The sequence below is a fragment of the Macaca nemestrina genome, chromosome 16 (assembly GCF_043159975.1).
Source record: "Macaca nemestrina isolate mMacNem1 chromosome 16, mMacNem.hap1, whole genome shotgun sequence".
NCBI lineage: Eukaryota > Metazoa > Chordata > Mammalia > Primates > Cercopithecidae > Macaca > Macaca nemestrina.
In genome coordinates, this window is record NC_092140.1 from 74,901,404 (window position 1) to 74,923,375 (window position 21,972).

General features: G+C 41.5%; 2 protein-coding genes across 5 annotated transcripts; both read right to left on the reverse strand.

Moving 5' to 3' along the window:
• Positions 1-236: 236 nt before the first annotated feature.
• Positions 237-5,046, reverse strand: LOC105490754 (UTP14C small subunit processome component). 2 transcript variants are annotated; one of them, XM_011756652.2, is made up of 2 exons: positions 4,874-4,955; positions 237-4,808 (listed from the first exon to the last, which is right to left on the reverse strand). In XM_011756652.2, the coding sequence occupies exons 1-2, from the start codon at positions 4,953-4,955 to the stop codon at positions 2,704-2,706; spliced, it is 2,187 nt and encodes a 728-aa protein (XP_011754954.2). In that variant the 3' UTR covers positions 237-2,703. The 2 variants fall into 2 exon arrangements, with proteins under 2 accessions (XP_011754954.2, XP_070937395.1); XM_071081294.1 differs by having other exon boundaries at positions 237-5,046.
• On the reverse strand, positions 285-21,937 carry LOC105490755 (ALG11 alpha-1,2-mannosyltransferase). 3 transcript variants are annotated; one of them, XM_011756653.3, is made up of 4 exons: positions 21,719-21,932; positions 15,038-15,268; positions 8,895-9,826; positions 285-5,535 (listed from the first exon to the last, which is right to left on the reverse strand). In XM_011756653.3, the coding sequence occupies exons 1-4, from the start codon at positions 21,760-21,762 to the stop codon at positions 5,264-5,266; spliced, it is 1,479 nt and encodes a 492-aa protein (XP_011754955.2). In that variant the 5' UTR covers positions 21,763-21,932; the 3' UTR covers positions 285-5,263. The 3 variants fall into 3 exon arrangements, with proteins under 3 accessions (XP_011754955.2, XP_070937406.1, XP_070937407.1); XM_071081305.1 differs by having other exon boundaries at positions 21,604-21,741; XM_071081306.1 differs by lacking the exon at positions 15,038-15,268 and having other exon boundaries at positions 21,719-21,937.
• Between the last annotated feature and the right edge of the window lie 35 nt (positions 21,938-21,972).

Consider the following 21,972-nt stretch of genomic DNA (forward strand, 5'->3'; position numbering starts at 1 on the left):
GTAACATGTTGTAGTTATATAATTAACTTTTCTAATGTACTGATAGATTTGGCACAGACATACTCTCATTGTGAATATATATGAATATATCAGTTCTAGAGTCTGGGGTTTATTTACATAAACACAAATGTTCTTTATTGATAATCACACTGGTCTCTATCTCATAATTTTGCATATAAGATGACCTTATAAAATCCCTCGAGAATTATTTAAATCAAGTGTACGAAGCTCTGCAGTTTATGTCCAAAATATTCATTAAAAAGTTTATTAAACCTGACAGCCTCTTCTTAATGTTTCACAAGCAAGACAAACTTTTATTTTTCTTTCTTCTTTAATTGGCTATGGAGCTTGGGAATATTAGTAGAACAAGGAGACTGTGAGGCATATAAAAGGAAAGAATCCAAGAGAATGAAAAATCACTTCTTTAAATAATGTTTAGACACAGACTTTGTATCTATTAGATCTAAATCATGTCTTAATACAAATTAAATCATATTTACAAATAATAATTACACAAAACCTATGTAACACATACTTTATAGTACACAAGTGTAAATAAGAATACAAATCTCCACTGCTGTGGGTTCAAAACATAGCAGGCTTGGACCACTCAAAAATGATGTCTGAGAGGAACAGTCATCCTGAAAGTTCTGCAGACAGACGCTAGCAGACAAGCCACTTTGACACTTTTCATGCTATCATTCAGAAAAAAATAGAAGACATATACCACATTACGAACACTGATAATCATCATATGCAAATTATATCTTCCAATGACATATCTGTGATGTATGAAAATAATTTTAAAGAAATAAGCTTATAGTTTATGGAATCCCAGAAAACTTTTTCTTCCTTCACTACCTCCTCAGGAATAAGGCAGTTGAGTGGGTAACAGTTTGAATCTTACTTCAAAGTGTAGCTACAAAGTAAGAAAAAGCACTGGGCCAGGAGTCAGAATATCCAGGTTATAATCTTGATTCTTTCATGGAACAGCTTTGTGACACTGAAGGAGTCGACTAAATTCTTTAGATTTAAATTGTTCTGGTCTGTAAAGCTGAAAATAAGAGAGAACTGGGCTAATCTGTAGGGTTCCTTTCACTCCAATTTCTACCCGTCTTTTTCTAAATGGAATCATCTCTAACACAAAGTTACAATGGTGTGTCAGAACATCCTGTGACTGGTCCTCTGTTTGCTTTTTGATCTGATGACAGATGGCCTGGAGACGTATGAATAACATAACTGGGAGTAGATAAGCTGGCCACATTGATGAGTGACTGAGAGAAAAGTGCAAAGGAATAATGTACCCTTTCATTTGCCCCTTAACACAAAGATGAATCAGGCTATGGATGGGGTCAATTCACTGAACTAGAAAGGATTATATAAGCAGAAAATGCAAAAGCTATAGGTTTTTACAGCCGTATCTGCTCACACATATATTCAATTTTCCATGCTAGTTATTCAGGATAGAAGGTGCATTAAATTTATACCAATTCCTAGCTACTGGCCTAGTAACTAAGAATCTACATAGAGTTGTAATGCATTAATAAAGATTGGATTATAGAAGACATTTAGTATGTAATGCTCCCTTTAAGTAACTGTCATAATTTTTTTTTTTTTGAGACAGTTTTGCTTATTGCCCAGGCTAGAGTGCAGTGGCACAATCTTGGCTTACTGCAACCTCTGCCTCCTGGTTTCAAGTGATTCTCTTGCCTCAGCCTCTCAAGTAGCTGGGATTACAGGCACCCGCCACCAGATCCAGCTATTTTTTTTGTATTTTTAGTACATACAGGGTTTCACCATGTTGTTCAGGCTAGTCTCTAACTGCTGACCTCATGATCCACCTGCCTTGGCCTCTCAAGGTGTTGGGATTACAGGCATGAGCCACTGCGCCTGGCCCTTAACTGTCATAATTTTCCAAGTACTTTCATCCACTTTCCATCTCATTATTCCAACTCCAAAAGGTAGTAAGGACTGGAATTAACAACTCCAGATTACAGATGAAGAATCTGAGACTCAGAAAGATAAAGGAGCAGTTTTAGTGTCAAAAGGTCAGAAGTTTGTAAATGATGAAGCTGAAGGTAGGCCCAGATATGCTAACTGCTTGCCCAGTGCTCTTTTCAAAATGCCACCTTGCCATCTGACAATGCATTATGCTGGTAATAGATAATAAATACCCTGTGGATGTATCTGTATACCACATCATCACTGTCAGAAAAACAACTTGAGGTTCTCTTGAATGACTTAAACCTGACTTCCAGGCTGAGATGCGGTACTGTCAAGCGATAATGAGACCCACACAAATGTGCTGATAGCACTAAACAAAAACAATTTTCACCAGTACCTAGTATGGAAAGGACTGTTGGCAGCACCTTGGCCTCTACTGCCCTACACACACCTATAAAGCATCAGTCAGTCCCACCTCTTGACTGTATGCTTTGAGAACATGATTACACAAGTCTGTTTAAAATTTCTTTTTTAAGGAAATCATTAGGTATATTCAAAAGGGTCATCCACTGTATTGTTTAGAATGTAAATGTACCAGCATTTTTCTGTGTTCTAATGTCTGATCAATTCTAAAATGCTAGTCAATTAATGGTCATCCATTTTCTTTTTTTAAAAATGTGGCTCAACTACATGCAATGTGCTGAGCCAGTTCTGGAATCCACCCTGTAGCAGAGTAAAACTGGACCAAAGGAAGTGGAATCAGAACTCCTGGCTGTCACTTTTCCAGCTACTCAACCTAGAGTTTTTCTTCAACTCTTTACTGTGACGTGTGGTGATTTGTTTTGGATTCCACTGTATGACAGACAGGTCTGACCTTGAGGAAGACCGGTAGCCCACATCCTCTGCTTTTATGGGCTTAATGATATGACCTGGCTTGGTGATGACCTTGGGAGTAGTCAGCTTTTGGAAAGCCCTCTGGGTGTTCCATGTGGATCCTACAGGGGTCTGGATGGTCCTTTCAAATTGCCGATGGTGGGTAAATGGATATGGAAGCACTTGTACCTGATGAGCTGCTGCGTGGATGTTGCGCTTCTCACTGATAATCACATTTGGCAAATTCTTATCTTTTCTTGGAGGACCCTCAGGGGCTTTGAGAAACTGGCGTCTTTTCTTGGTACTAGGCTTTAGGCCCACACCACCCCACTCGCCCCAGCCAGGTAGTGTCAGGTCCACGTCCTTTGGCTTACTCGCCTCCACAGCTTCTCTCTTCTCTTTCAAGAAATTTCTGATGACATCATCCCCAGCAAAAGCTTCCTTTATCATCTGCCTTTGGTCTCTCTCCTCTTCATCTTCCAGCTCCTCTAATGTTGTGGGAACTGCCAAAGACCTCACGGAAGGAGACTGTGTAGTTAGGAGGTTCTGTACGTCGATCAGTTGCTCCTTCTCTTTCTTCTCCTTAGGGGCATCAGGCCGATTATTTGGGGTCCTCTCTGACTGCTGCCCTTCTAACACAGGTCTGGGAAGCTCCTTATTTTGAAAACAATCTTCTTTTCCCAGCTCTTCTAGCTCTTCCAGAGTTTGTACTCTCTCTGGCCTCTGTAGCAACAGGGGCGCCTCTTCTTCTGGGGCAGGTTCCTCTCTCTGGACCTGGGGAACAGTCCCCTCTGAACTTGCTTTTTGCTTCCTGGACTGATGGTTTTCCTTCAATTTCTGAGATAGTGCCCTCAATTCAGACAGCACCTCCTGGCTGCTAGAATCTTTTGTTTCTTGAATGCCTGCTGGCTCAGCATCCTGGTTGAGCTCAGATTTTTTTCTAAGGGATCGCCTCTCCTCAAAGTCTCTCAACAAAATTTCTTCCTCTGCCACTGGTCTTTCTCCCTCACTTTCAGAAACCTCATGGGTCGCAGGCTCTGGCAGTTGCTCAGGGTCCTCCTGGGTTGCAGCCTCTCTGGTGTCACTGGTGCAGCTTCTGAGCATCCAGGGATTCGGTCCGTCCACATTCATCTGGACTTCATTCACTACATGGGGGACAAGGAGTTCTTCCACTTCTTCTGTGCCTCCCTCCTCTTCCTCAGTCTCAGAGGCTACCTGGAGTTTCTGTGTCAGTTCTTTGTTCTTGGCCAACTGTTCCTGCATAGCTTGGCGAGCCTCCAGGTCATACTTTGCCATAATTGCCTTTGACTTGGCCCATTTCCCACTGTTTTGGTGCTTAAGGCTCATTCTTTCCATCATTCTGGCATTTTCAAATTTTTCCAGTTCTTCCAATGCCACAGTTGGATTAACCTTCTGCAGCTGCTCCAACTCTTTTGAGGCTTTCCTGGCCTTTCCTTTCTTCACGACTTTGTGATACTTTTTACTTTTGATTTTCTTCTCTCTTCGAGCCTTGGCCTCATAGTAGGACTGCAGAGCCCGAGCCCTTTGAAGCTCTGCTCGGTGCATCTTTGCCTCTTCCAGGCTCATGGCTCGGAGAGAGGCCTTTTCCATGGGAGTCAGTAAAGGGTCTGTTACTGGCTGCTTGTTCTTATGGAGGAGGTTAAAAATTTCCTGCTCCAGGGGAGTTCTTGCCTTCCAGCCACTGAGTGCATGTTCAATGGGAGCAATGGCTGGCTGCTCCTTCCCCAGGGGAAAAGCCAGCTGCTCTGCCTGCTGGTTCTTCAGGACGATAGGGTCCCATTTAGAGAGGACTTGTGAGGTTTTACCGAATGCTACTTCTCTGTGGATCTGTTCAATCTTTTCTTTGTTAAGAGGTAACTCCACCACCTTCTTTGATTTGACTCTATTCAGTTGCTTTTTCACAGTGGCCAAAGAAGTAGTAGTTTTAACAGGCTCAAGGAGATCTGCAAGGACCAGCTTTTCTCCTGATCCTTCAGAACTGACATTGAACTCTGACACTTTCAGACTAGCCTCAGACCTCTCAGCCAATTTCCGCCTATTCTTTCCATCAAGGGAACTGATTGCTTCCAGAAGCTTTTGATGCTTTCTCTCTCCATCACTGTCCCCCTCATCTTCATTCTCACTCAAGGGGCAGTTTTTTGGCAAATCCACTAATTCTTCCTGTTGGCTCAAAGCCAGAAGGCTCTCCGCAACCCGGTTCACATTCATCTCAGCAGCCAGCTTCTCTCATGTGTACCAAGAATGGAAGCTGAAGGCTAGTCATCCATTTTCTTTTCAACACTTCCTTTTATTCTAAAAGGAAATTTTCTTGTCTGTTTTCTAAGGTAAAATGATTTGACAAATGAGATTGAATTTAGAAAAATATTTACATATGAAGGTGTTTAACCAGTTTATATAAAATATCTTTAATTTTCCAGATATGGCATTACTTAAATAACTTTTCCACAGATGATAGGAATGTCACTTCAAATTCCTGATCAGAGAATCTGCTTACAGATGCACGAGCACTTTTTCTGATTTGGAGTCTCTTTTCTGCAGACATGGAAAGAATGTGAGCGATAGTTTCAGCATAGTCTTCTTCACTCTCAGCCAGAAAGCCAGTTATATCTCCTTCGTGAGGAACGACAATGTCAAGCTTTGGGCCCCCTGAATTGTGTGCAAGGATAATTGTGCCAGCTGCCATACACTCCACAACTCCTGAGAAAAAAACAAAAATCATGTAGTATTTTAAGTTTTTGAGTGTGTTCATAAGAATGAGGATGAACAGAAATCTTCAAAAATTTTAAGGGACTTATGAGAAACTTAATTAAATGTCTATATGTCTAGACATTTCCTTATTTAACTTCTATAGTACAAAATAAAATAATTTTAAGTTTTTTAGTTTTCATAGCTTCATAATAATACAATTTTTTTTTTTTTTTTTTTGGAGAGAGAGGGTCTCACTATGTTGCCCAGGCTGGCCTCTAACTCCTAGCCTCAAGTGGTCCTCCCATCTTGGCCTCCCAAAGTGCTGGGATTTACCAGCGTGAGCTACCACACCCAGCCTGCTGCTTTATTCTTAGTTAAAATAGACAAGTAGATGGAAGACTAACCTATTAAAAAAGATATATTGCAGATAATTAAAAAAGACTAGAGAATGTTAGCAAGATGGTAGAATATTAACAGGTATTAGAAAAACAAAAGGAGTAAAAAGATATCAAAAACAATTTTAATAGTTCAAATTACATTAGCAGAAAAAATAAAAAATGCGAATCACCTAAGTGAAGCATACTATTGCCGTGCTTATGTTACTGCCTGGATTTCTGGCATATTTGAGACTACTGCGTGCCCAACAACAGTGCTGAACTAAATGAAAGTTGTGGTTAGTTTCTGCCAAATGATACACATGAAATATAAATTAATCTAGCCAGCCTTTCTTAGCTGTATTCCTAGGAGAATTAAGCCCTTCAGAGAATGATTTAAGTGACTGCTTTCCCAATTATCTGAAGGATGGTACAGAGCTGGTATCATCCTGGATGTATAGGAGAGAAATTAAATAATTCCAAATGTTTCTAAAACAGTGGTGAAATCCCTGCAGAATAGAATTCAGTAGCTCATATCGTATTCTGCTTGAGGTTGGAGAGCATCCTGTACTTTCTCAGAGACCTTCATCTAATCAATTTTACCCTTTCCCTCTCTACTGGCTCCTTCCTATCAGCATTGAAGCTAGGGTGCCACATGCCTCTCCTCAGGTCCTGCAATACCCACCCCTAGCCATTGTCTCTTCTTCCCGCTCCGTACTTCACAAACTTACTGAAAGTGTGGTTTGCACTTACCAACTCTACTTGTTCACTTCTGAGTGCTCAACTTTTGATTTTTGCTCATAGTCTGACTTTTGCTTCTACTTCTCCCTTAAGATTGCTCTTGCCCAGGTCACCAGTGACTGCCTTACCTTCCCCAGCATCTGGGCAGCATCGGAATCTGTGCCCTCTTCATTCTTCTCCAAACACTCTCTTCCTTGGTTTCTAAGACACTGCACTTGGCTGGCTCTCCCCCTTCTCCATTTCTTCTCCCCATTTCTCAGCTCTTTCTGTTCTCTGCATTTTGTACGGAGAGCCTCTTCTCACTCTGTACATATTCCCCAGGCGATCTTATCCACATCCATGGGAGCTTTGATAACTACCTGCACAAGGACAATCCGCATTTTGTATTTCCAGACCAGATTCCTCTCCTCAACTTCAGACTCCTATATACAAAACTACCTCCTGGACGCATGCCCTCACATGTCCCACAGATGAACTCAGACTCTGCAGGTTCAAAACTTGGCTCATCAATGGTATCTGCTCTTGGATCTCCCCTCTGGGAGAAAGCCAACACCATTCTCAGAGCTGCCCAGCTCCCAAAACCCTAGGTGGTCTTCTCTTCCTCCCTCATTTAACACATCCAGTTAATCACCAAGTCCTGGTCAATACACTGCAGAATGTCTCTCAAGCATGTTTACCTACCAAGTTCAGCTCACTAGTACCTCCACCTGGGCTGCTACAGTAGGCCGGCTCACATCTTACTGCCTTTCCAATCTTGCTCTCCCGGCTCTTCACTGATCCACTCCCCATGTGGCCAGAATGGACTGCAGAAATCAGAAAGCTTTTGCATACAATACTTAAAATCCTGCTGTTCTTTTCCACTGGCTTAACCTGGCCCATATCACCTCTCTGTTGTCTTCCTGCTTAATGTTCCTATTGATGCATCTGTTGTCACTCCTGTCATAGTGCTGTTCCCTCTGCTGGAGACTCTCCCGTCTCTCCTGGCTAACCTCTAATTATTGTTCGGGTCCTGCTCAAGTGTCACATCACTTCCTTGGGCAACTGTTCTCTGCCCGCACAAGTCTGTGTTAGGTTTCTCTTTGGCACTTTCACATCACCCTGCACTTCCTTAGCATAGCACCTGGCACACAGCACTTGCCTGTGTAGCCTGTTGGTTCCACCAGAGGGCAGGAAGCCTCTGACAGGCCAAGCTGCTCCCGTCTCCACCACATCTCTAGCATCCACCCAAGTGCTCAGCAGACTGAATGTTTAGTAAGTTTCTATGCAAGGAAGCAGAGCAGGTCAGATCCCAGGCAAAAGGTTGGGTCAACCTGGGTCTAGTACTATACTACTAACTAGGAGTGAAAAAAGTATAAGAGAAATTGTAGTCTTAGTTTAGAAAGTGTCACTTTTATGTTATCCTCATTTCCTCTAACAACTAACAGTGTGAGGCACAAAGCGCTTGAGAAATATACGTGGACCCAAATTAAACACAAAGTAGTACTTGGTTTTACAGCAAAATGTATGCTTAACAGGTCAGAATGGAGATAGTAGTTTGTGCCAGAATAAACAAGAGAGGCTAAAAGGCAAGGAGATTTAAGTTGAAGACTTATGATGCGATCTGGCACAAAGAGGAGGGCCAGTCCATGGTGAGGGTAGAATCAATAAAAGACTAAAAGAGTTACTGTGAGAAGTCCCTATGCAAACAGCGGTTCTCAACTTTTGATGCATAACAGAATCACTTAAGCAGCATTATCAAAATACATCTACCTGGGCTTTGTCCAGAGATTCTCATTTGGCCATTCTGTAGGACTAGGGTAGGCCCAGGAATCTATACCAGTAAGTACGTAGTGGGGTTAGATGGGGAGAGAAAATGTTGCTGTTAAGAGCAGGGGCTATCTGGGTTAGAATCCGGGCTCTACCATTTACTTACTGTGTAACTGAACTTGAGCAATTTCTAAACCTTCCTGTGCCTGAGTTTCCTTATTTATAAAATAGGAATAACAATAACACCTATCAAATAGGGGTTTAGAGGGGCTTAAATTAGATAATACACGTAAAAATCTCAACACAGTGGCCTGCACACAGGAATTGGTCAATAAATACTAGCTGCTATTGTTAACTACTTAGTCTCAAATGAGGAAAGTGTATTTGGTGGACGAGGGGAAGAGAATTAGGGCATGATGCAGACTTCCAGAATTTCATCATTTTATCAAAAGAACCTAAAATGTGTATCTCATGGCACCAAACAAGTTGTTTAAAGGCCAAACTCACCAATCCCAAAATGCTCGTTCCACATGGTATGCAGACCAATTGTTGCTTCAGACAAATAATTCTTTAATTCATCAAATGGAATGTTTATTTTAAATTCCACATATTCTTGAACTCCCAAATCCTCAGAGAGCCTTCTCAGTTGGTTTACCCTAAGTTCATCATCTTTGTTACGACAACCTCCAATGAGGACAAGTTTAAGAGAAGGAGATGACTCAACCATCTTCTTATTCAGCAATTTAGCAAAGGCTCTGATCTGCAATGGATGATTCTTTTCCGGCCTAAACTGGCCAACAGAAACCAGCAAATGTCCTGGAGTCATCTTTTTCTCATGTAAGGGAATATCCAGAAATGTCTGCACATCACAAGGTGGATAAACAATGTTAGTGCAATTCCCAACTTTCCATAGTGAGAGAATATGGTTTAGTGTCCAAGAAGAATTGACCATGACTACATCACTGCAAGAACCAACAAGTCCATAAATAAAAGCAAATAAATAGTAGTAGATGAGCTTTACTTTGCTGAGAAAAGGATTCCTGGTAATGAAGGCTGGATTATTAAATCCAATATTTTGATTCTTCACTACAGAGAGCATGTCGGTGCTGATAGTGGGATAATGAACATAGCTTCCAACTTGGCAACCCCCTATATACTTAAACAGAGGAAGTGTAAAAGCATATCCCATTGAATCGATGTAAACATCAGGAACACACTGCATTAGAGCTTCCCAGCCGAGAAAAATGGATCCTAGACTTTGGCCCAGCAGTGTGAAGTGAGGATACAGTGAATCTTCCACAAGATAGCGTTTCCTTAAAAAAACAAACTGCACTGGGTGAATTAATCTGATGTTAAATCTTCTGAAAGCACCTTCTAGTATCTGTTGACCGCTGACATTAACATCGCCGGTATAAACAACATAAACTGCTTCAGGATACCTAAAATAGAATGTAATGGTTAAGAATGTATTAAGTTACAAAAATTAGCCAGACATGGGGGCACATGCCTGTAATCCCAGCTACTCAGGAGGCTGAGGCAGGAGAATCGCTTGAACCCAGGAGGCGGAGGTTGCAGTGAGCCAAGACTGTGCCACTGAACTCCATCCTGGGCGACAGAGTGAGACTCCATCTCAAAAAAAAAAAAAAAAAAAAAAAGATGCCTGCTACCTACCCTGAGAGACTGAGAGCGAAGATCACGCCATTGCACTCCTGCCTGGAACAAGAGCAAATTCCGTCTCAAAAAAAAAAAAATAAATAAATAAATAAGAAAGAATATATTAGGTTAAAATCAAGCAAAAAGTTGTAGATAACTATTTTTTTACAGTCATAAAGAAGATTTGTTTTTTTTTGTTTTTTTTTTTTTTGAGACAGAGTTTCACTCTTGTTGTGCAGGCTGGAGTGCAATGGCGCGATCTTGGCTCACAACCTCTGCCTCCCGGGTTCAAGTACTTCTCCTGCCTTAGCCTCCCGAGTAGCTGGAATTATAGACGTGTACCACCACGCCTGGCTAATTTGGTATTTTCAGTAGAGATGGGGTTTCTCCATGTTGGTCATACTAAAAATGATGTTTTCTACATTTTTTATTGAATTAGAAGTATAGTCCTTCAAATGAGACTGTGACATCTAGTTCTTTGCCATTTCCTCCACTGAGGGTTTCACACAGAATAGGCATCAACAATAAGTGTTGATTTATGAATGAGATGTTCTAAAGAAATACTAAAAAATTTTGACAGTATTCTTAGTAAAAAATACCATAAACAAGCGTTAAGATTCAACAAACCTGTCTTCAGAGAGGATCACAGTACTAAAGCAATACTCAGGGTTTTTATCTGAAAAATGCAAAAAGGCTTTAAAAGCTAGATCTTGTGCCTATATCACAATTAGATATAATTAGTATGAAAATATCTAAAAGTATATTCTTATGACTTGTAATGCTTTGGTCTCCCTCTGTTTATAATTATTCTTTGAGTCATAAAACATTTATTGGCCAGGTGCAATGGCTCACGCCTGTAATCCCAGCACTTTGGGAGGCCAAGGTGGGTGGATCACCTGAGGTCGGGAGTTCAAGACCAGCCTGACCAACATGGAGAAACTCTGTCTCTACTAAAAATGCAAAATTAGCCGGGCGTGGTGGCGCATGCCTATAATCCCAGCTACGTGGGGGGCCAAGGCAGGAGAATCCCTTGAACCCAGTAGGCGGAGGTTGTGGTGAGCCAAGATGATGCCATTGCACTCTAACCTGGGCAACAAGAGTGAAACTCCATCTCCAAAAAAAAAAAAAAGAAAAAGAAAAAGAAAACAAAAAACCCATTTATTAGGCATCTAGTATGCCAGGTTTTGGGGGTATGGAGATGAGAGAGAATCTTTATTTCAGAGGCTCAGTCCAGTGGAGAAAACAGACATGCAAAACAAATAACTGCAAAACTGTGTGCTATGCATTGATAAAGACACCCACAGGATGCTGTGGAAGCCTAAAGGATGACAATCTAACTGCTCCTCTCTGGCCCCTTCCCAGTCACTCTTTACCCAGCAGCAAGAATGAGCCTTTTAAAATGTAAAAAAAGATTGTGATCTCTGGTAGCCTAAAAATGCCCACAAATTCCATTTGCTTTTTTCCTTCTTTTTTTAAGACAGGGTCTCGCTCTGTCTGTTGCCCAGGCGGGAGTACAGTGGCACGATCTTGGCATATCGTAGCCTCCACCTCTCAGGTTCAAGTGATTTTCATGCCTCAGCCTCCTGAGTAGCTGGGATTACAGGTGTGTGCCACCATGCCCAGCTAATTTTTGTATTTTTTCAGTAGAGATGGGGTTTTGCCATGTTAACCAGGCTGGTCTCAAACTCCTGGCCTCAAGTGATCTGCCAGACTTGGCCTCCAAAGGTGTTGGGATTACAGGTGTGAGCCACTGTGCCCGGCTAGGCCACAAATTCTTTGATACTTTTCCCATTGAGAGGTGACATCTAAGTCCCCTTCCCTGGAATAACACTGGGCTCTGTGACTATTTTGACCAACAGAATATGGCAAAAGTGACATTGTGCCAGTTTCCCAACATAGACTCTAAGGGACTGGCAGCTCCTACTTCCTGTCTCTTGGAATGCTCATGCTAGGAGAAGACAGCTGTCATGTACGGAGTCCAACCAGCCCGAGACTGCTATGTTGTATGCAAGCCCAACTAAGTCACATGAAGAAGCTCCTCAGTGAGAGAAATGCCCGACAGCCCCCAGCAGTTCCAGTTATCCCAGCCCAAGAACCAGAATGTGAGTGAAAAAGGCTTCAGATGGCTCCAGCCCCAGCTGCCATCTAATTGCAACAGTATGACAGAGACCAAACACGGCAGCCCCTAAACTACGTCACAGAACAGTAACCCCAAAACTGGTTTACTATAGCCCTTAGAATAAAATCTAAACTACTTTCCCTGATCACTCAAGTCCTGTGTGATCTGGAACCTGCCTCCGTCACCTCCCTTCCCATGCTCTCCTTTGCCCTCCAGGGTGCAGCCAAACTGGCATCCTTTTCTTTGAATATGCCAAGCTCCAACAAGCCTTAGGGAACTTGCAGTGGTTGTTCTCCCTATTCTGAATTCTCTTGTCATTTTCACTCGGTCTTTTCATAAGGCAGGTAGTTTAGCATGTGGTTCAGAACATAGACTCTAGTGCCCCAGTTTTCTTCTTTGTCAAATGAGGATAATGGTAACAACTACATAAGGCTGTTCTGAGGATCAAGCGAGCTAACACATGTAAAGCACTTCAAACAATACCTGACATACAATCATCATGCCATGAATGCAGCTGTTTTTGTCATTCAGATTTTGGTTAAGTGTTATCAGAGATTTCCCTGATCACTCAATCTAAAGTATCAAGACACTCCTATATTACCCTATTTTAACTTTTTATATAGCACTTCTCACTATTTGATATTTTTCTTCTTTGTTTATTATCTTGTCTCTCTCAACTAAAATCAAATGTCCAGGACAGAAGGAGTTGATCGATCTTGTTCCCTTAATCTCAACCTCTAGAACAGTGCTTGACATGTAGCCAGGTCCCCAGTAAATACTGCTAGGTTGAATGAAAAGTGCACTGTAGCTGGGCGCGGTGGCTCATGCCTGTAATCCCAGCACTTTGGGAAGCCAAGGCGGGCGGATCACGAGGTCAGATCGAGACCATCCTGGCTAACACGGTGAAACCCCATCTCTACTAAAAATACAAAAAAAAAAAAAAAAATTAGCCGGGCGTGGTGGTGCGCGCCTGTAGTCCCAGCTACTTGGAGGCTGAGGCAGGAGAATGGCATGAACCTGGGAGGCGGAGCTCGCAGTGAGCCGAGATCGCGCCACTGCACTCCTGCCTGGGCGACAGAGAGAGACTCCATCTCAAAAAAAAAAAAAGAAATATGCACTGTAGTATGTGTTGAGTTAGGAAAGACTTGTAGAAATTAACTGGGAAGAAAAAGGTTATTTCAGAAGAAAAGAACACTATATAGAAAGGGAATGACTCTAGAGACAGCATGATGTGTTTGGGAAGCTGCTCCTTGTTCTGCATGTTGGACCAGAGTATGTGTGTAGGAATGGGGAGGGATGAGAAACACGATGTGGCCAGAGCAAGATGAAAAAGTATCTTCCAAGTCATATTAATGATTTGGTTTTTTTATCCTTGTAGATGGGTTAGGAGTAACACAGGCTGCTGGGGACTATGTGTACAGATATGAAACTTTACTGCTGCCCTCAAGAGGTAGATAATCTGGTTAGAGAAGAAAAAAGTAGTATCAATGAGAGTAGGAAAAGCGTCACAGAGTTGGGAATTATGAGAATTCTTTGTATTTAGGCAGTTACAGAAGATGGCAGAGCAAATACGGGGTAGGGGCTGGAAGCTAGGATGGGCCAAGATTACAGAAAAGTATAGCTGAGCGAATCTGTGTGAAGGCCTTGGCACTGAATGAAGGGTGCGTACCAGGAAGTAGGGTAACCGTGAAGAATAACAGTTTTCCTCATATGATAAAATAATGGAACCTACTATGCTTTTTCCTTTCTAAAAGGGAATAATAAATATTTTTGGGGCATGGGGGGTGAAGATGAGGAAGCCTCAAATCTTAAAAGATGTATAACACCATATTCCTTCTAACATGGTAACTTGAGACTATCCAGCTGGTAATGATATAAAAATTTGAGTCAAATAGATACTTTCATAAAGATTACTCTTGTGTGCCACAACTGCCTGAAAGTATTCAGGCTTAAAGTGCTCTGAGGTACTTGGTATATTTCTGTTTATTAAGTCTTCTGTATACACCCCCAAGGAGACCAGTTATTCCCATTAAATTATGCCATAAAGGGGCAGATGTTTTCCCCATCCACTGTCCATTTCTTTCTTTTTTTTTTTTTCCCTTGAGATGGGTTCTCACTCTGTCACCCAGGCTGAAGTGCAGTGAGTGCACAATCACGGCTCATTGTAGCATTGACCTCCCAGGCTCAGTCAGTCTTTCCACCTCAGCCTCTGGAGTAGCTGGTGCGCATCACCGTGCCCAGATAATTTTTTGTAGAGACAGGGTTTCACCATGGTGCCCAGGCTGGTCTCAAACTCTTGGGCTCAAGTGATTCACCTGCCATGGCTTCACAAAATACCGGGATTACAGGTGTGAGCCACCATGCCCGGGTTTGTCTATTTCTTTATCATAGTAACTAAAATCAAATAAGATAAGGCATGCAGGCACATGAAAGAAATATTTTCTTATTGAGGAACAGTTTAAAAAGGAATTCATTTTTTACTTTAGGTACTTTAGAAAGATGAGGCCGGGCATGGTGGCTCACGCCTGTAATCCCAGCACTTTGGGAGGCTGAGGCAGGCGAATCACAAGGTCAGGAGATCAAGACCATCCTGGCTAACATGGTGAAACCCTGTCTCTACTAAAAATACAAAAACTTAGCCGGGCGTGGTGGTGGGTGCCTGTAGTCCCAGCTACTCAGGAGGCTGAGGCAGGAGAATGGCATGAACCTGGGAGATGGAGCTTGCAGTGAGCCGAGATCGTGCCACTGCACTCCAGCCTGGGTGACAGAGTGAGACTCTGTTTCAAAAAAAAAAAAAAAAAGAAAGATGAATTTCTGGGCAATAATTTTTAAGAAATGGAACAATATAGCAAATTAGCTAAGAAAGATGGATACCTACTTTTTCTGCAGGGCTCTTAATGCACACCATAAAACTCTTTCTCCTCCTCCACCAGCATTGCAGTATGGATGAAAAAATGCAATCACCATTTGATTTTTCCCATTTTTGCTAGTTGACACTAATTTTTTCTTTCTCTGTAGCAGCAGTCTGATTCCCCAAAGGACAATGACCAAACACACACATAAAGTTCCACATACAATTAGCCCAGGGAAGAATAATGAATAAAAAAACCTGAAATAAGAGGACAAAGTTGAGAATCAATGTGATATATACATTTAAAAAATTACAAATTAAAGTCTGCTTTTACATATCTACTTTATATATTAGTAACAAAGAGAGAATTGTCTTTAACAAGTCTGCTAACAAAATACTCAAGTATGAAAATTCTAATTCTAATCCAATATTGAAAGGGTAAGTCCCCTTTAATTCCAATTCCTATAGCATGTTACCAAATGAACATACTTTAATCAGCAGTAAAAATCAACATTGAATCCCCTTTCTCCTAACTTAGTATATATGTTATGGGATTAAAACAAATTTAACTATTAATCTAAACCAGACATGATTAAGAATGTGTTATATACTGTCATTTTGAGGGTCAGATGCCAAAAAAAGTATGTCTTTTGAATGATCAATATTCCATTAAAGTCTGGTAAGACAGTAAATCTTTTTCATTCTGTCGCTTCACCTCAGGAAGAACAATTTTTGGGATAAAAGAATGGAACTTAGATTTCTTCACTTCCATTTCGAGTTCTGTATTTGCTCTATTTACATGACCTAATACTACTACCTTCCCTTATGTGCCTCTGAATGAGCTGCCAAAAACCCACTGATGTTCTGCTTAATACTCATTAGTAAACTCATTCACAAAGTGACTGTTAAAAGGTTCTCTATTACTGTCAGGTTGATTGAAGCTCTACAAAAGCAAGGGCCCAAGCTTGCTCGTATCATATCCCCAATGCCAAGTATTATGCCTGGCACAGAGAAGGCATCCAATGAATATATGACAGATGCGAAAGTTTATTATCTCTTCAGATGTTGCTTAAAATATGTTAAAATAAAATGTCAAGGTGCTTTTCTTTTAGGGTTGCCAATACAGTTGGAACCTAACTTAATATTTTTCATACTCTGCCTATCCTTTATAAAGGATTTGAGGAGGGTTTATAGGATTTAAAAACAATAAAATGCCAAAAGTTAAATAACAAAAAGTCAGGACCAGGGAAATAGAATAAAGATGGTGTGTATGTTGGGATGGTGGCTGCTGACAGATACAGGTATGCAGGCTATATTTACATACATAGTAGTGAACACCAGATTGGGCTCTGGGCTGCTTACTAGCCTAGGCAAATAGGGAGATGTTTTGTGTAGTTACATAGTTTATTATTTCGTTTTCACACTGCTGATAAAGACATACCCAAAATGGGGAACAGAAAGAGATTTAATTGGACTTACAGCTCCACATGACTAGGGAGACATCAGAATCATGGCAAGAGGTGTAAGGCACTTCTTAACATGGCAGTGGGCAAGAGAAAAATGAGGAATAAGCAAAAGCGGAAACCCCTGATAAACCCATCAGATCTCATGAGACTTATTCATTATCATGAGAATAGCATGGGAAAGACCGGCCCCCATGATTCAATTACCTTCCCCTGGGTCCCTTCCACAACACATGGGAATTTTGGGAGACACAATTCAAACTGAGATTTGCGGGGGACATGGCCATATCATTCTGCCCCGGCCCCTCCAAATCTCACGTCCTCACATTTCAAAACCAATTATGCCTTCCCAACAGTCCCCCAAAGTCTTAACTGATTTCAGGATTAACCCAAAAGTTCACAGTCCAAAGTCTCGTCTGAGACAAGGCAAGTCCCTTCCGCCTATGAGCCTGTAAAATCAAAAGTAAGCTAGTTACTTCCCAGATACAATGGGGGTACAGATATTAGGTAAGTACAGCTGTTCCAAAAGGGAGAAATTGGCCAAAACAGGGGTTACAGGGCCCACGCAAGTCCGAAATCCAGCAGGGCAGTCAAATTTTTAAAGCTCCAAAATGATCTTCTTTGACTCCAGGTCTCACATCCAGGTCACGGTGATGAAAGAGTGAAGAAAGAGCTGGGTTCCCATGGTCTTGAGCAGCTCCGCCCCTGTGGATTTGCAGGGTACAGCCTCCCTCCTGGCTGCTTTCATGGGCTGGTGTTGAGTGTCTGAGGCTTTTCCAGGCACACGGTGCAAGCTGTTGGTGGATCTACCACTCTGGGGTCTAGAGGATGGTGGCCCTCTTCTTACAGCTCCACTAGGCAGTGTCCCAGTAGGGACTCTGCGTGGGGGCTCCAACCCCACATTTCCCTTCTGCACTGCCCTGGCAGAGGTTCTCCATGAGGGCCCCGCCCTGGTGGCAAGCTTTTGCCTGGGCATCCAGGCATTTCTACACATCTTCTGAAATCTAGGCAGAGGTTCCCAAACCTCAATTCTTGACTTCTGTGCACTTGCAGGCTCAACATCATGTGAAGCTACCAAGACTTGGGGCTTTCACCCTCTGAAGCCACAGCACTAGCTCTATGTTGGCCCCTTTCAGCCATAACTGGAGCAGCTGGGACACAGGGCACCAAGTCCTTACGCTGCACACAGCACAGGGACCCTGGGCCCGGCCCACAAAACCACTTTTCCCTCCTGGGCCTCCAGGCCTGCCATGGAAGAGGCTGCCATGAAGGTCTCTGACATGGCCTGGAGACATTTTTCCCCATGGTCTTGGGGAGTAACATTAGGCGCCTTGCTACTTATGCAAATTTCCACAGCCAACTTGAATTTCTCCTCAAAAAATGGGTCTTTCTTTTCTACTGCATTGTCAGGCTGCAAATTTTCTGAACTTTTATGCTCTGTTCCCCTATTAAAATGGAATGCTTTTTAACAGCATCCAAGTCACTTCTTGAATGCTTTGCTGCTTAGAAATTTCTTACACCAGATACCCTAAATCATCTCTTTCAAGTTCAAAGTTCCACAAATCTCTAGGGCAGGGGCAAAATGCCTCCAATCCCTTTGTTAAAACATAAGAAAAGTCACCTTTCTCCAGTTCCCAACAAGTTCTTCATCTCCATCTGAGACCACCTCAGCCTGGATTTCACTGTTCATATTACTATCCGCATTTTGTTCAAAGCCATTCAACAAGTCTCTAGGAAGTTCCAAACTTTCCCACATTTTCCTTCTTCTTCTGAGCCCTCCAAACTGTTCCAGCCTCTGCCTGTTGCCCAGTTCCAAAGTCGCTTCCACATTTTTGGATATCTCTTCAGCAGCACACCACTCTACTGGTACCAATTTACTATATTAGTTCGTTTTCATGCTGCTGATAAAGACATACTCGAAACTGGGAATAAAAATAGGTTTAATTGGACTTACAGTTCCACATGGCTGTGAGGCCTCAGAATCATAGCGGGAGGTGTAAGGCACTTCTTACATGGTGGCAGCAAGAGAAAAATGAGAAAGAAGCAAAAGCAGAAACCCTTGATAAACCGCATCAGATCTCGTGAGACTTATTCACTATCACGAGAATAGCACGGGAATGACTGGTCCCCATGATTCAATTACCTCCTCCTGGGTCCCTCCCACAACACATGGGAATTCTGGGAGATAAAATTCAACTTGAGGTTTGGGTGGGGTCATGGCCAAACCATATCACATAGTTTTCACTGCCCACATGAAAACATACAAATTCATCAGAAAAGTAAATTTTGCTTTTTTTAGATACAGGGTCTCACTCTGTCACCCAGGCTGGAGTGCAGTGGCGCAATCATAGCAATCACTGCAGCCCCAAACTCCTTGGCTCAAGCGATCTCCTGCCTCAGGCTCCTGAGAAGCTGGGACTACAGGTGCATGCTACCACACCCAGCTAATTAAAAATTTTTTTTTGTAGAAATGGGGTTTTTCTATGTTGCCCAGGCTGGTCTCAAACTCTTGGCCTCAAGTAATCCTCCTGCCTTGGCCTTCCAAAGCATTGAGATTACAGGCATGAGCTGCTGCACCTGGCCGGAAGTATTTTATTGATATTTAGTTTTGAAATGAAGTTCTCATGTGGGATTTCCTATTGTGAACAAATCCTCATTTGTTCCTATTGTGAACAAATCTCATGTGGGATTTCCTATTGTGTACTTGAAGAGGTATTTGACTCTATTTGAAATCCCACACGAGCACTTTATTTCAAAGCTAAAATAATTGGTCTAAAGTAATTGGGTCTTTATAGTCTTTACACACCTTTATATCCTTAAAAATTTTACTGAAGATCCAATCTTTTGTTTACATCAGAGTTTCTCATCCTTGACACTACTGACATTTTGGACTAAATAATTCTTTGTTGGGGAGGTTGTACTATGTATTATATTTAGTAGCATCTTTGGTTTTGACCCACTAGATGCCAGTAGCACCCTCCCAATCAAAATTATCAGTTGGGCATGGTGGCTCATGCCTGTAATCCCAACACTTTGGGAGAATGAGATGGGAGGATTGCTTGAGCCCAGGAGTTCCAGGCTGTAGTAAGCTATGATCGTGCCACTGCACTCTGCACAGAGCAAGACTCTATCTCTAAAACAATGTAATTAAAAAAAAAAAAAAAAAAACCCTCCAGATATTGCCAAATGCCATATGCCTTGTGAAGGGCAAAAATCACCCCGATTGAGAACCAGTGGTTTACACTGCTTATATCTACCAATATTTAGCATATAAGAAATGAAAACTAAAGAACTTTAAAATTCTTATGAATTCATTTGAAAATAAAAATTCTTTCATAACACATTAAGTGAATGTTTTTATTAAAAAACAATATTTTCCAAAGCAAAAAAAGAAATTTAGCAAGAAGGGTGCCAATGATTTACATTTTTTGCAAATCTTTTTAATGTCTGGCTTGATGTGAAACCAGACAGTGGCTCCTCTTTTCTGTTTCTGCATTCAATCTGTAGTGATAAGTTGTTTTTGTTGAAGTATATGAAGAAAATTCAGGCTAACTTAGATATGTAGTAGGAAAAGGGAGTATATTTTAATACATATTGAGCTTACATTTAAAATATATTTAATTTTTCACCTAGTTACAGATATTGTTCTTTGATGCTAGGCCACATTTGACAAGTTATGCAATTTCTTAATGTCAGTTGCAATGCAGACTCTGAAATCCTATTAATGACCTTTTCACACTGTTAATTAAAATCCACTATCACTTAGTTTTATCCGCTATCACTTTTGCACTTCTCAACACAGTAAAATAGGCAAATATTACCTTAATGTTATTACAAAAACAGATTTGTTGAGGACCCATTGAAGGGCCTCGGGACCTGCATGGTTCATGGAACACAATTTGAGAACCACTGCCTTAAAGGACGAACACAGTCTGACAAAAGTGGTAAGATTTACCATTTATTTAACATTTGGAATGTATGAATTCATAAAAGCAACACTACAGAGGACAGTTTGTTTTCTCAGGACAACCTTTCAAAAGCTTATTTAAAATGCAGCTACCCCATAATGAAAAGACGTTTCTGGCAATTCCTTCAAATAATTTAGGTGGGAAAATTAATGTGATAGGCTTTTCAAACTGAACTGTTAAACATTTAACTTAAAAGCTGAATAATGACTAAAGTTAAACCTGTCCTTTAAGTCTGGTTAGTGAGTTTATTTAGCCATTATAATGTAAAGCACTGAGGAATATTCCCTATGGCAGGGGAGAACCAAAAGGCTCTGATAATAGACTTTCTCATTCAAAATGTTTAAAGTAGTGATTACAGAATTTGAAGTAGAGGGGACAAAAATGAAGAAGTGCCTGAACTTTTGAGAGAATTAGGTATATACTGCTATTCAGGAACCTATGGTGTTAATTATACATTTTCAGCCTGAACAAAAATATGTAGGTGGTAAAAAAAGCTAGGGAGGTAGAATATAGTAGGCTTTCTGTTTTATTAGTGGAGGGCAAGGCATTTAAAATTCAGTAGTACTACAACAACAAAGGTGGAAAAAAGTATGGGAGTTTTTTCACCAAAATGTTAACAGTGGCTATCTCCGGATGGTAGCACTCCGGGGGGTTTTTCCTTTTACTCATCTATTTGCTAGATTCTTTTTCTAGAAGAAACAGCGTATACACGTAATACAAATAAAATAATATTTTATGCAACTTCTTACATCAATCATAAAAATTAAAATAACAGATTATCAAAAAGCAGAGGATTCAACATAAGCTTTATATTGAAGTGACGTGTTAACAATGGCAGTTTTGGTGAGTTTAAGAGGAGAAACTAAGAGATGAGAAGGAAGATCCGGTTTCTTCTTTACTGAAGAGAGACATGATAGATTGGAAAATGTCTCGTAGCTCAATCGTAAAGAAAAATGAGGAATGAATATGAATAATTTATGACAGACTAACTGGAGTGTGAAAGAGAAAGAAAAAGCTGAAGCAGGAAAGGTAACTCGACCACTCAGCCAACAGTGAAACAGAAGAAAACGCGGTAAATTGAGTTTTTAAGACCTAGTCTGTTCCAGTCTATATAGAACACCCCAAAGAAAAAGGAAGACTGCTCATTGGCCTGAGAAATTACCTTAGATTCATGACAAGGAAGGCCATTTACTCGCAAAATTTAGCCGCACTCACTGGACGGGCAAGTATCACTACAGAAGAGAAAACGTCTGTGAGCCCCACGACCGGCTCCTCACCTCAACAACTTGCACAGGTACCAGCTCCTTTCGCCGTCCGCCATCTTCCGCCGACCCCCGAACTCAGGAAACGCTTCACTTTCCTCTTCTCTATTGGCTCCTGAGAAAGCGAGCCATGCTCGCTCCGCCCTCACGGGCCAATTGCGCGTTACAATTGGTTGCTGGTAGCCGCTTCCCACGGCCTTCCAGCCAATAGAATATGCCGAGACGTAGACTAGTGTTCGGCCTGGCGCACACGGCACCAGCCCCCTTGG